The sequence below is a fragment of the Furipterus horrens genome, unplaced genomic scaffold, assembly GCF_987537825.1.
Source record: "Furipterus horrens unplaced genomic scaffold, mFurHor1.1.pri manual_scaffold_6, whole genome shotgun sequence".
Taxonomy (NCBI): Eukaryota; Metazoa; Chordata; class Mammalia; order Chiroptera; family Furipteridae; genus Furipterus; species Furipterus horrens.
The window spans coordinates 26,836,020-26,851,529 of record NW_028327176.1 but is presented as its reverse complement, the minus strand read 5'-3'; the positions used below and the strand labels follow the sequence as shown (position 1 = coordinate 26,851,529).

At 37.8% G+C, this 15,510-nt stretch overlaps 1 protein-coding gene across 2 annotated transcripts in view; it reads right to left on the bottom strand.

The window, feature by feature from the left end:
- The window catches only part of MTA3 (metastasis associated 1 family member 3), a 123,220-nt gene that overhangs the window by 18,165 nt on the left and 89,545 nt on the right, over positions 1-15,510 (bottom strand). For both annotated transcript variants that reach the window (XM_090281210.1, XM_090281211.1), the window contains exon 9: positions 5,540-5,728. In XM_090281210.1, the coding sequence (XP_090137336.1) occupies positions 5,540-5,728 (189 nt within the window). The remainder of the gene's footprint in view (positions 1-5,539; positions 5,729-15,510) is intronic.

Genomic DNA, 15,510 nt, shown 5'->3' with positions numbered 1-15,510 from the left:
AGATGTCAAGGCCTTCAATACAATAGTGCACCAAAGGTAACTAGAACAAAACAAAATCCCAACCTGGCCCAACTGCTGACTAGACAGATTCAGTCCCCCACAATAATGACCTAAACGGAGAAGAGGCATGCTCATTCGGAACACAAATACTACTTCACTCAATCTATGTTGTTTACGCAGGATGTTTCACATGCAATCTAAGATATAGGACATTAAAAACAGCATAAAAAGAATGTCCCATTTTCAAGAAATAAATCAGGCAACAGGCACAGACCCCCCCAATATGACCCAAATATTGGAAATATCATACATTAAACTATGATTAATACATTAAAGGATCCAATTGAAAAGGTGAACAACACAAATAGATGGGGAATTTAAACTCAGATAGAAAGCATAAAAAAAGAATAAAACATAAACATTAGGGAAAAAAGCATGCTATCATATTTGAAGAATTCCTTTAACAAGTTTATTGGTATACTGGATATAGCAAAAAAAAAAAAAAAAAAAAAAAAAAAAGGAAAAGATTTAGTGCACTAGAAGATAAATCAGTACAATTATGCAAAGTAATACACAAACAGAAAATTTCATCTCCAGGAAATGCATTGGATTACTAGTAGAATAATTACAAAGAAAAACATACCCAGGCACAAAGTAGTAGTAAAACTGCTAAAAAAGAAGAGTAAAGAGTGATCTTGAACACAAAGAAAAAGAAACATTTACATACATAGGAACTTTTTCATCAGAAACTGCATAAGCCACATAAACACCTTTAGGTATTGAAAGAGAAATAAACAAACAAAAACTGAATTCTAGAAAGAATAAAAAATCTTTTTAAAGGAAACAGTAAAAAGTTTTTCAGGCAAAGCTAAAATCATGGTTAGCTAAACATATGCAACCAATAAATGATTGCATTAGCAGAAATGTTTCAAATAAATGATCTAGCGAAAACCTTAAAAAGACACTAAGAAAAGACAGCACCTTAACCCAAAGCAAGGTGAAGGAAGGAAATAGTAAACATAAAAGCAGAAATTAATGAAACAGAAAAGTCAATCACACCAAAAGCTTGTTCTTTGCAAAGCTCAATAAAATTGAGAAACCCCTAGGCCAGACTGACGAGGAAAAAAAGAGAGAAGGCCTACATTACCAGCATCAGGAATGTGAGGGGGACATCACTACAGGTCCATCCCCCAAGCCTTAGAAGGATAATGCGAGACTATTATGAACAACTTTATGACAATAAACGAGACAACTTAAGATAAAATGGACAGGGAGAAAGACATCAGCAAGATAGAGGAACAGGAGATCCGAGTCTCACCCCCCCCCCCCCCACCAAAAACAGTAAATAAACAGCTGGCAACAAACAAAAATAGCCCTGGGAGGACAGAAGAGTCAAAGTAAGAACCTAGAGCAACACTGTGGAGCAGGTAATGAAGAATTCCACAAAGAAAGGACCACTGCAGAGACAGCTTAGCTGAGACATTTTGAAAAGGTTAGGAACAAAGACTAAGGGTGGAGGCTGTCAGAATAGCCACGGGGTGGGTGCCACAGAGGCCCCCAGTGGCCTGCTCTACAGAGAAGCCAGCAGCCTTTGCCACTGAGGACCTCATACAGCCCCATGACAGAATTCCTGCAGTTGTCACAGCACTCTGCGGTGTGTGTGGGCGTGGACCACAGCAGCCTACGCCCCAGAGAAAACAGGCACCTATGCCACTGAGGTAACCAACAGCCATTGCTGCCACTGGGAGACATGCTTGGTCACCCCCAGAAGATACTGCTGTGCCCCCTAACCTGGAACAGGTAGGGCTGCCAGCTCCTACCTCCAGTTCTGCACACACCCTGGAGCCCAGTGTCCTGGCTGCTCCACGTGTACCTGCACTTTTGATCTCAGCTCCACACTGTTCCACATGTGCACACATCTTGGGTACCAGAGCCATGGAAAACAGCCAGCACCCCAGACCCCAAACTGCTGTCACGCTATGAGCATACTTGCTCCACTCCTGACTCCATGGCCGATCCAAGGGTGCCCATGCCTTGTAGCACCACCACCACCACCACAGGACACTCCAAAGCCAGACCCATTGCCAAGAGGGATCCCCTTGGCCATGACATAACCCGCGGGAGAAGAAGACATCAGGAGGTCTCCCAGCAGCCTTTGTCACTGAAAACTGTAACAGTCATCACTGCCACGACACACCCGCAGCCTTGGCGATGGAGGACCCCTGCAATCTTGACCAATCCTGATCTCAGCTGACAGAGCTGGATGTGACTACGCCACTCAGCCTTCCTGGGAGCTGGAACCATCACACCACAACCAGCCAGTGGCCTTGCACCACCTGCTGATGAAGGCCTCTCCCCTCTAAAACCAGCTAAATATGGAAGAGGTGACTGCTCTATGAATGCACAGACATCAACACAAGGCTATGAGAAACATGAAAAATTGAGGAAGGATGACACCATCAAAGGAACACAGTAATTTTCCAGTGGCTGACCCCAAAGAAATGGATATCTACTACTTGCCTGAAAAAAGAAGTTGAATTGTTTTAAGGAAGTTCAGTAAGTTATAAGAAAATACAGATAGATAATACAACGTAATCATGAAAACAGTATACAAACAAAATGAGAAGTTCAACACAGAAACAGAAATAATAAAAAGGAACCTAACAGAAATCCTAAGGTTGAAGAATACAATGAATTAAATGAAAAATACAGTACAGAACATCAACAACAGACTTGATTAATCAGAAAAAAAGAATATATGAACTCAAAGACATGTCATTAGAAATTATCCATTCAGGGAAGAAAAAAAATGAAAGAGAATGGATCCCATTAGCAGAAAGAAGGAGATAAAAATCAGAGCAGAAATAAATGAAATAAAAACTATAAAATTATAAAAGATCAATGTAACTAGGGGCTGTACTTTTAAAAAAAGATAAAACTGATTAGAACCTTTAGCTAGACTAAGAAAAGAAAGAGGCTGATAAGAGATTCTAATGAACCAATATATGTCAACAATTGGATAGCCTAGAAAAACGGGATAAATTCCTAGAAACATACAACCTGTCCAGACTGAATCATGAAGAAATAGAAAATCCGAATAGATTATAAATAATAATGAGACTGAATTAGGAATCAAAGAAAAGATCAGAACCAGATGTCTTTGCTGGTGAATTCCACTAAACATTTAAAGAATTAATGCTAATCTTTTTCCACATCCTCACCAACATTTGTTATCTCTTGTCTTTTTGGTAACAGCCATCCTAACAGGTATGAGATACTTCATTGTGGCTTTGATTTGTATTTCCCTAATGACTAGGGATGTATGTGGACCTCCTTTTCATGAACCAGTCTTTCACCACTGCCTATGATGTTAGTTGTGGGCTTGCCATATATGGTCTTCAGGGTTATGTATTACTTTTACAAGTATTAGGGGGTGGGGGTGAATAATTAGTTTTTATATAAGATTTTAATTATTTTATATTTTAGAGAAAGGGGAAGAAAGGGAGAAAGAGAGAAAGAGAAACATTGATCTGTTGCCTCCCACATGCCCTCAACTAGGGACCTGGTACACAAGTCAGGCATGTGCCCTGACTGGTAATCAAACTGGTGACCCTTTGGTTCACAGGCCAGCGCTCAATCCACTGAGCCACACCAGCCAGGGCAATATAATTCGTTTTAAAATACCCAAAACTACAAAAAACAAACAAAAAAAAAAAAAAACATAAACCCTTTGGGCAATTATTAGCCTCTTGCTGTTATGTATTCTTTAATGTTTTTGACACTGGTGGATAATTTCAGTTTCCAAAACACAACACGTGTAATGTGACTGGCTCATTAGGAAGAATTCTAACCACCTTCAACAAAAATATGTATCACACTACAAGTTTACACGAACTGTTAGATCGTGAAGGTAACAAAAACCATCTTTTACAGCATTATTACTGATATACTCATTTTCATATAGTTATCTTTACCTCATATCAATGCCAGGTTCTGTGTCCATGTATATTGCACCAAGGCTACTCTTCAGTTACTTTCTAGTCTTGTGTTAGGTGCCTGGGACTGCTGTCTGCAAGTTTCATACCTCATGTAATACCTTTCAATGTACTGTTTTCTCCTTTTACTGTCAGAGATCCAGCTGAAATGCCAGTTAACTCTGTGAAGCCATTCCTGATTTGACTGGCACAAATGATAATTCCCCTCCCAATACCCCATAACACTTGTTCGCACTACTGACAGAAATAACTACATTTTGTTTTAGTTGTGTGTATGCATATTTCAGTCTCTTGATCTTGACTATGAACTCACTCCCTGAAGTAGTGTTAAGTTTCTGACGCATGCCTAGTGCCTACGCGAAGCCCTGGCATGCTGGAGGTGCTCAACAGACATTTGTTGAATTTCAATGGGTCCAGAAAGATTACTAGAACATAAAGTGAGCGTGTCACATTCAATGCAGGGAAAGCAGTTTCGCTTTAGTGTTTCCCATCTCCCATTCCTTTGTCAGACCTGCAGTTTTGTTCTTTGGGGGTTTTGTTTTTGTGGCTTCCATTTAGTGGTAGAGCTATATTATAACATGGTACTGGTGTGTTATTTCAACCACCTGAAGCTAAATGCCAACAACGCATTTTAAATTCTCACCTGCACATCCCATAAATTGAAATCATGACATATAACAATCTGGGTATGAGTGAAGTTTTGCCAGGAGAACAAAAGTCAGTGACACTAACAGCTTTAATTATGTTTGGAATTTAATACATCCATATAGATAAATAATAATTTTGCTTCAGAAAGAGTTCAAACAAAAATTAAACAACATAAAAGGCAGGATATTAGCTCACATCAAATACTTCAATCTATAAAGATTCTATTATCATAATTTTTTTAAAAGGATGACTGTTATAGATACCTATTAATGGGCTTTTCAAATGGAAATTTCTCCATTTCAGAGAGACAGGAAGCTTAATTAAAGAGCAATTCCACAAATACAAAGACAAAAGGAAGTGCATAATAGCATTAAAGATTATCTAGTGTTTAAAAGGCAAGTAAGAAACTGCACGTCATTAAGAGGAGTCCAAGAGAGAATGCCTGCACAGCAAATTCTCCTGCTCTGCTTTACAGGTTGTTTCCACATTCAAGGTCCACATCAAATTTAGACTCAACAATTAAGACAACTAGAAAAATATCAAGGATCTAAAGGAGGGCAACAAGCTTAAGAAGCAGAACTCACGATACACTTAGTGTAAATAGTTAGACGATCTGTCCATTTTTTAAACTTAGAACTTAGAGGTGAGGAGGATGAATTCATACTGCCAAGGTTTACAGCAAGAACTCTGGGCCTCCTGGCACTGGGTCTTACAATTACTTCACAAAATAAATGTCAGCTTCTCCCTTTGTAATATTGGTCTTCAATTTATGTTAACCAGATAAAAATTACTAAGTCATAGACTTGCTAAATAAATACTTTAAGTTGTTCCAGATTTTAAAAACAAAAAAATATTCCCACCTCAACATTTTATATTAGTCATAATTTGCTACTTACAAAGTCTTGACGTATATCGTTGAAGTCTTTGCCATATTTTTCCAGTGCCTCTTCAAATAAACTAGCTTCAGAGGCAGACCATTCTTCCATTTCATCTCTGCATAAAACAGGTCCTCCAAGTGGCACTAAGACACTAATTGCACTGCTCAAATCATAGCTGTGTCTATACAATGTATCCATTGCATGAAACTAAAGAAAACAAACGAAATGGAGAGAAACAATCAGCCATAATTGTAAACTTCCTTGATTATTTAAAAACAGAAATGCTAAAGTGCATGATGCACTTAATTCACAATAATATACTTAGTTAGTACCCCCCCCACTCACAAAATTCAGAAAAATCTGAACAGATTACTTAACAATTGTTTAAAATATCATTTATTGCTTTAATAAAGTATTGGTTTGTGTCTTTTAAGGTGTGTATTTTAAAAAATGCATCCATTAGTTATAGCAACCTAGCCATGAAGATCCAGGACCTCCAGGTACTAAATTGGGAACCCAGTAAGTTTCATTATCCTTTCTCTTAAAAATGCCAGGACAAGACTTCTGGCCAAGATAGAGGCGTAGACAGGCACGCTGCATCTTCCTCTACAACTAAGAAGCAATACAACTACCTCAAAACTAGAAACAACCAGTAGTTCCAGAAAATAAAACTGCATGGAAGTCCAGCAAATAAAGATATAAAGGAGAAATATTCATCCAGACAGGAAGGAGAGGCGGAGCCGGGGTGAAGAGGACACGGTGTGGTGGCGACAGCAGTGGCAGCAAAGGCAGCAGGCCGGAAGAAAGCGCAGTCACACGTTTTAAAAAGTCAGGAGGGACACCTGGGGAGCATTCCCAGCTCCTCACTGGACCTCACAACTCACAGTCCCAGCACTAGGGAAAATCAAGCCTCATTGCTTCTGACTGTGCAGACTAGTGGGGGTTGGGGTGGAGGCAGAAACTGCCAGTCTCAGCAGAGTTCGCTTGTTTAAAGGGCCCCCACAGTCCTAGGACGTCCACAGACGCACCCACTCTGGGAACAACGGCCAGGGCAGCAACTTGAGGGGCACCAGTCCAGTGCGGAAGTGGGGGAGGTGCCTGGAAAAGGGGCAAGTACTGGGCAGGTGGCATTGTTCCCTCTCAGACCCCTCCCCCACACACAGGCCGCCCTGTACTGAATCCCTAAAGCTCCGCCCCTTACAACATAACAGGAGCAACAGCTCTACCTGGGACATGGAGGCAAACAAACACAGGAGCCTATCAGAATGACAAGACAGAGAAGTATGGCCCAAAAGGGGAAATGGATCAAGGTTCCAGTGGGAGAACTAAGCAAAGAGGAGATAGCCAACCTAACAGATGAGGAGACAGACAACCTAACAGATGCAGAATTCAAAACACTGGTGATAAAGATGCTCACAGGCTTGACAGATATGCTTGAGTATAGCAGATGCATAAGAGAAAAAGTGAAGGCTATGCTAAGTGAAACAAAGGAAAATCCACACAAAACCAATGGTGAAGGGAAGGAAACCGGGGTTCAAATCAATGATTTGGAACATAAGAAAAAAAGTCAACCAGTGCAGAATGAGGAAGTAAGAATTGAAAAAAATGAGGAAAACTTCCCAAATTTTGTGAAGGAGATGGACATACATGTCCAGGAAGCATGGAGGGTCCCGGGCAAGCTGGACCCAGAGGGGACCACATCAGGACACATCATGATTGAGATGCCAAAGGTGAAAGATAAAGACAGAGTCCTGGGGGCAGCAAGAGAGAGGCAGAGAGTTGCCTACAGGTGGGTACCTGTAGGTCTATCAGCTGATTTCTCAGAGGACACTTTGCAGGCAGGAAGTGGACTGGAAAGCAGTATTCAATATGTTGAAAAGCAACCTGCAACCAGGATTACTATATCCAGCAAAGCTATCATTTGGAATGGACGGGCAGATGAAGTGCTTCCCAGACAAGGTGAAGCTAAAGGAGCTCATCATCACCAAGCCATTATTATATGAAATGTCAAAGGGACTTACTTAAGAAAAAGAAGATCAAAACTATGAACACTAAAATGACAACAAACTCACAACTATCAACAACTGAATCTAAAAAATAAAAACAAAATCCAACTAAGCAAACCAGAATAGGAACAGAATCATAGGTATGGGGATCATTTGGAGGGTTATCAGCTGGGAGAGGGGAGGGGGAGAAATGGGGAAATGGTGCAGGGAGTAAGAAGCATAGTCAGTTGGTACAAAATAGACAGGGGGATGTTAAGAATAATATAGGAAAGGGTGAAACCAAAGAACTTATATGCATGACCTATGGACATGAACTAAGGGGTGTGGGGTTGCTGGAGAGAATGGGGGTACTAGGAAGAGGGGAGCAAAGGGGAAAAAAATTGGAACTGCTGTAACAACATAATCAATAAAATATACTTAAAAAAAAAAAAAAAAAAGCCAGAACAGAGAAGTATGGCCCAAAAGAGGGAACAAATCAAGGTTCCAGTGGGAGAACTTAGCGACAAGGACATAGCCAACCGAACAAATGAGGAGATAGCCAACCTAACAGATGCAGAGTTCAAAACATTGGTGATAAAGATGCTCACAGGTTTGACAGATATGCTTAAGTATGGCAGATGCATAAGGGAAGAAGTGAGGGCTATGCTAAATGAAATGAAGGAAAATCCACACAAAACCTATAGTGAAGGGAAAGACGCTGGGTTTCAAGTCAATGATTTGGAACATAAGGAAGAAAAAAACAGTCAACCAGTACAGAATGAGGAAACAAGAATTGAAAAATATGAGGAGAGGCATAGGACACTCTGGGACAACTTTAGACGTGCCAACATCTGAATCACAGGTGTGTCAGAAGGAGAAGAGGAAGAACAAGAAATCAAAAGCTTATGTGAAAAAATAATGAAGGAAAACTTCCCTAACTTGGTGAAGGAAATAGACATACAAGTCAAGGAAGCACAAAGTCCCAAAGAAGCTAGCCCCAAAGAGGACCACACCAACACACATCATAATTAAAATGCCAAAGGTTCAAGATAAAGACAGAATCTTAAAAGCAGTAAGAGAAAAGCAGAGTTACCTACAAAGGGGTGCCTATAAGACTATCAGCTGATTTCTTAAAAGAAACTTTGCAGGCAAGAAGAAACTGGCAAGAAGTACTCAATATGATGAAAAGCAAGAACCTACAACCAAGACTACTCTATCCAGCAAAGTTATCATTTAAAATGGAAGGGCAGATAAAGTGCATCCCAGGCAAGGTAAAGCTGAAGGAGTTCATCATCATCAAGCCATTATTACATGAAATATCAAAGGGACTTACTTAAGAAATAGAAATCAACACTATGAACATTAAAATGACAATGAACTCACAACTATCAACAACTGAACCTAAAAAATAAAAGCAAAAACAAACTAAGCAAACAACCAGAACAGGAACAGAATCATAAGTATGGGGATCATCTGGAGGGTTATCAGCTGGGAAGGGGGAGGGGGAGAAATGGGGAAATGATGCGGGGACTAAGAAGCATAATTGGTTGGTACAAAATAGACAGGGGGAAGTTAAGAATAATATAGGAAATGGTGAAGCCAAAGAACATATATGCATGACCCATGGACATGAATTAAGCGGGGTGGGATTGCTGGAGGGAAGGGGGATACTGGGAAGAGAGGAGCAAAGGGGGGAAAAAAAACCAAACTCACTTCAGCTACTATACAAGGCTGACACAGCCTTACTGAACAAGGAAAAAATAAACTACATTATCAGAGAGTGAGAAAATATTATTAGGATGGATTAAGATCAGAATGATGTACTAAGAAAGGAAAAATGGAAAGAAATCAATGAAACTGAGAATGAATGAGAGTAAGACAAAATAATTACACATCTGTGTAAAATAAACAAAAGAAAATAACTTATCCATGCTAAAAATTAACTTGGTTGATATTTTTAAGAGCAAGAATAGATGACCAGGCATGCTTGAAACAGTAGGCTGGTGGAGGTTTCCTATATATTTCAATGGAGAGTGATTTGAAGAATAATTTGAAAGGAGAAAACATAGGGTATGATAATATAATTGGCTTTCTGCAAAAGTACCGTGGGTCTGGCATTTTCCTCCCATCAAAAGCAGAGAATAAGCTAAATTTTGAAAAACTTGATAGTTTTCTACTGGTGAGAAATTCATCCCTAACATGTATGCACATCTGTATGTGTAGCAGGAAAACTGCAAAACAGGATGATTAGCTCTGTCTCTGGATAGGAATGTAGGTGTGGTGCTGATTTGGCCGACAAGGTGATCAAATCTTTGCCAAGTAAGAATTACTTCTACTTAAATTTTCTAACATATGAAAGCCAAGTTTTGCACCTTTTTTTACACAAAGTAACTTCTGGTGTTTATTAAAAATTTCACAAATGGGGAGGCGTCCCATCTGTAAAACAAGGGTCTTAAAATTTAGTTTTCAAGTGATCCCTAAGTAGACAGCTCTCTCCTGGTACAAGAGCATAACATAAACTCAAATATCAAATAATATCTGTTAAAGAGAAAAACATACTAGCAAAAGTATGCATTAAAATATATTCATATTTATACTGTGATATATTAAGACACTGAATAAGAGAACAGAACATAAATTTGTTAACAGACCTACAGGCAAGATTGAGGACATGTAGACATGTTTAGGTACAGGAGCCAAGTGCTTTAACAAGGGTTGACATCTCACTTAAAATAAATCATTGGACTCAAATAAACAATCTAAACTTAGACCTAAAGGAACTAGGAAAAAAAAGAGCCCAAAGTGAGTGGAAGGAATGAAATTATAAAGATCAGAGAAAAACTAAACAAAATAGAGTCTAAAAAAATAACATAAAAGATCAATGAAAACAAGAGCTGATTTGTTGAAAAGAAAAAAAAAAAAATTAATAAACCTTTAACCAGACTCATCAAGAAAAAGAGAGAACCCAAATAAAATCAGAAATAAAAGAGAAGTGACAATTCACACCACAGAAATATAAAGAATTTTAAGAAAACACTATGAACAAGTATATACCAATAAATTAAGACAATCTGGAAGGTATGGATAAATTCCTAGAAACATACAATCTTCCAAGACTAAGTCAAGAAGAAAAAAATCTCAAGAAACCAATCAGTAATCAAAAAACTCCTTACAAACAAAAGTCTTGGACCTAATGGCTTCACAGGTAAATTTTATCAAACATCAAAGAAGAATTAACACCTATCCTTCTTAAACTATTTCAAAAAATTTAAGAGGAAAAGCTCCCAAGCTTATTTTACAAAGCCATTATTACTCTTATTCTAAAACAAGAAAATGGGATTACGAAGTAAGAAAATTATATAGATCAATATCCCTGATGAACATAGATGCAAAAATCCTCAACAAACTATTAGCTAACCGAACTCAGCAACACATTGCAAATACCATACACCATGATGAAGTGGGACTTATTCCTGAGAAGCAAGATTTGTTCATTATCTGCAAATCAGTTAACATTTTACACCACATAAAACAAAATGGACAAAAATTATATAATAGTATCAATAGATACAGAGAAAGTATATGACAAAATCCAGCATCAATTTAATATAAAAACTCTAAGCAAAGTGGGATAATACTCAATATAGAGATTCCACCAAAAAACCATTAGAAGCAATAAATGAATTCAATAATGTAGCAGGATACAAAATTAATATTCAGAAACTGGTTGCATTTTTTACACCGATAATGAATGAGCAGAATAAAAAATTAAGAAAGCAATCCCACTTACAACTGCATTTAAAAAAAAAAATTTAGCCAAGGAAGTAAAAATCTGTACTCAGAAAATTATAAGACACTGAAAAAAGAAACTGAAGAAGATACAAATAAGTGGAAGCAGATACCATGCTCATGGATAGGAAGAATTAACACTGTTAAAATGCCCATACTACCATAATCTAGTCAACACAATTCCGATCAAAATACCTATGATGTATTTCACAAAACTAGAGCAAATAATCCAAAAATTTATGTGGAACTACTAAAGACCCCAGATAGCCACAGCAATCTTGAGAAAGAACAAAGTTGAAGGAATCATACTACTTGATATCAAACTATACAAGGCCATAGTAATCAAAACAGCATGATACTGGCATAAAAACAGGCATACATATCAATGGAACAGAGAGCCCAGAAATAAATCCACACCTATATGGTCAATTAATATTTAACAAAGGAGGCAAGAACATACAATGGAGTAAAGACAATCTATTCAGTAAATTGTATTGGGAAAACTGAACAGATACATGCCCCCCAAAATTAAACTAGACCATCCTCTTACACCATACAAAAGAATAAACTCAAAATGGATTGAAGACTTAAATGCAAGACTTGATACCATAAAAATCCTAAAAGAAAACACAGGTAGTGAAATCTGGGACATTTCTCTTAGTAATATTTCTTCTGATTTATCTCCTTAGGCAAGGGAAACAAGAAAAAATAAACAAATGGGACTACATGAAACTAAAAAGTTTTTGCACAGCAAAGGAAACCATCAACAAAATGAAAAAGACAACCCACCAAATGGGAAAACACATTTGCCAATGATACATCTGATAAGGGATTAATATCCAAAATTTATAAAGAACTCAGACAACTCAACGCAAAAAAAAAAATCCAATTACAAAATGGGCAGAGAACTTCAACAGACATTTCTCCAAAAAGGACATACAGATGGCTAATGGACATATGAAAAGATGCTCAACGTCACTAGCCATTAGAGAGATGCAAATTAAAACCATATGAGATATCACCTCACACCTGTCAGAACGGCTATCATCAATAAATCAGCAAACAAGTGCTGACAAGGATATAGAGAAAAGGAAACCCTTGTGCACTGCTGGTGAGAGTGCAAATTGGTATAGCTATTTTGGGAAACAGTATGGAGGCTGCTAAAAAAATTAAAAAGAGAACAACCTTATGACCCAGCAATTCCACTTCTGGGTATACATCCAAAGAAATCCAAAACACAATTCAAAAAGATATATGCATCCTTACGTTCACTGCAGCATTATTTACAGTAGTCAAGATATGGAAGCAACCCAAGTGTTCAGCAACAGACAACTGGCGAAGAAGATGTGGTACATATATTCAATGGAGTATTAATTAGCTAAAAATAAAAAATAAAAAATAGTGGAACCTTACCATTTACAACAGCATGGATGGACCTAGAGGATATTATGCTAAGTGAAATAAGTCAAAGAAATATCATATGATTTCACTTATATGTGAAATCTAAAAAACAAAACAGAAACAGACTCATAGATATATAGAACAACCTGATGGTTGCCAGGTGAGGGGGAGGTTTGGATGGCTGGGTGAAAAAGAATTAAGAAGTACAAATCGGCAGTTATAAAACAGTCGCGTGGACATAAAGTACAGCATAGAGAAGATAGTCAATAATACTGTGATAACTGTGTATGGTGCTAGGTGGGAACTAGACTTATTGGGGGAATCACTTGTAAGCTATATAAATGACTAACCACTATGCTGTACACCTAAAACTAATATAATATTAAATGTCAACTGTCATTGAAAAATATAAGAAAAGAGTCATTGGATTCCACAAAATAAAAGCAAGCAGGGACTTCATTATCAATTTCCCAGTTACAATCATAGCCAAGACCACTGACAGTCTTTTGCTGTGTGTGTCACAATCATGGAATAGTAACTTCAACTTTTAGGTGGATTTCTTCTCACTCTTCTGTAGGAGGGGTTACAAAAATGTTACAATTAATCTTTATTCTTTGCCTGTGCTCTGCAAACTCCAGAGTCAAATTCTACTTCTCTAGCCACTTGATAGACGTGGCAGTTTAGCTGTAGTGTATACTCTTAAACACTTTTATATTATCCCTGAAACTAAATGATTATTGTTTCTGGATATATGACCTATGAAAATGAAAAAGGAAGTTCAAGAACATTTAGGGATCCCTTCAATTAATAATGTACTTTCATAAGTGATTATTTTTAAAACTCCTAAATTTACAATGAATAACAAAGCTAAGAAACATTAAATAGTATTCGGAATCAATAACTATACAATTAACTATGCTGCTGAGATTCCTTAGGAGTTATAAGTAATTTTTATAATTAATAGTGCTTTGAAACCAAAAGTAACAGAATTAAATGAGTTTTTCTTGGCTGATACTATACCAACCACTGAAAGCATGAATGGGTTTTCAGTCTTTTGTTCATGTTAGGTGAATGAAAACACTTTTCTTACACGCACTTTTAAAACTGATGATGAGCTATTATCTAATAAGGCTTGAAAGAACCAAAGTAATATCTTAGCTTTTATAAGTGGTTATAACCAAAATCTCAAGTGACTGTCTGTTCTTTACAGAGTGTATTTGTGTATGCACTTGCTTTTGGAAGACTAATTCCTGAGCTGTGCCACAAATCAAATGGAAAGAATGGACCTGACTCACAGCTGACCAGGAGCTATGAAACCTCCAAAGCTCACATTTATTCCATAGCCCAGAGGAGAGTGCAGTAATGATCAGTATGTGTAGAAAATAAACACCCCACCAGGCACATGTACTGTGGAATTCGTAGGAAATAATTCTGTTGAAATCGATGACCAACTTGACAAAGGAAACCAGGGGATTACATTATTTGCTGGGAGTCCCTATTAACTCCATCTTTCTGACACATACAGCAGTTTCTTTTGAGTGAACTTTAGTAGTCTAATCCTACCCTGAAAAGATATAACTAAGACACAGAAGATAATTTCTATAATAGAGACAACATACAGTAAAGACTCACAGAAATAAGCTAAGAAAATAGGTAGGAGTTTGACCAAAAAACCAATGACTATGGTTTATCAGTAAGGTACTAAAAACTCAAAAAGCTAGGCATACTAATAGAACATCTTAGCTGATTCCATTTATACGGACTTTGAGACGAGTACCAATTAACTGATGATGAGACAGGTCTCAACAATCATTACCTCAGAAGGGTGGGGGCCACCGATGGGGTATGAGCATGAGAAACCTTTTGGGATTCAACACTGGGATTTTAAAAATCTAAACCTGGGTGGTGGTTACATATATTCATATGTAAAAATATATAAGTTGTATGCCTTAAGTGTAGGATACTTAATACATTTTACTGCATATATACCTTAGTTTAAAATATAAACGAACTTAAAACCTAAGCAGAGTGAAAAAAAAAACGAGTCTTCCCTCCAGATAAATACAAAATTACCATCTTTCCAATAGCTATACAGATAACACACAAAAAGATCTGTTCAAATCTAAATTTTAAGAATCACAAGAACTCGGCACAAGCTGTTCTCTTTGCCAAATAGCACTGAAGGTGTTGTCACATTTCATCTCATTCATAACAGATGGAGATGACAAATACAAATATTTTAGGAGAAAGGCTGACAATGAAATCTTGGCAGTGAAATTCTCATCCTTTGTTCACTAAGCAGAATCACACTACGGTTGACTAGGTTGACTGGGTTACTGTTCTGCAAATATTCACTTCCTCCCCTGGACCTCCACAAGTAAATCCCCTCCTGAGGATGTTGGGCCTGGACATGTGACTTGAGTGGCCAATAGGATGTTTAGATATGTGTTTCTGCATTTGGACTTGCCCTCTTACGCTCCTGACTTTTGTCAACAGAAGACAAGACACATGAAGGAGATCTGGTCACAGTCTGCAGCATGGCACCTACATCAGGCCCAGTCTAGTCCAGCAGCATCCTAGACAATCTTCAGAAGAGTGAACACAAAATCCATGCTTGTTGTTATAAGCCACTGAAATTCTGGGAAGTAAATAATGGACACTGTGTTTTTCCTTCTGAGAATAAAAAATGCATTCAGCCAGTACTAGAAGCGCTGTGAACAGACAGCCCTCACAGCCCTCAGCTGCTGGTCCTCTTTGGAACTACCTCAATTTAAGAAAGAGTTATCACCCATGGTCATGCTCTCTTCCTGGGGC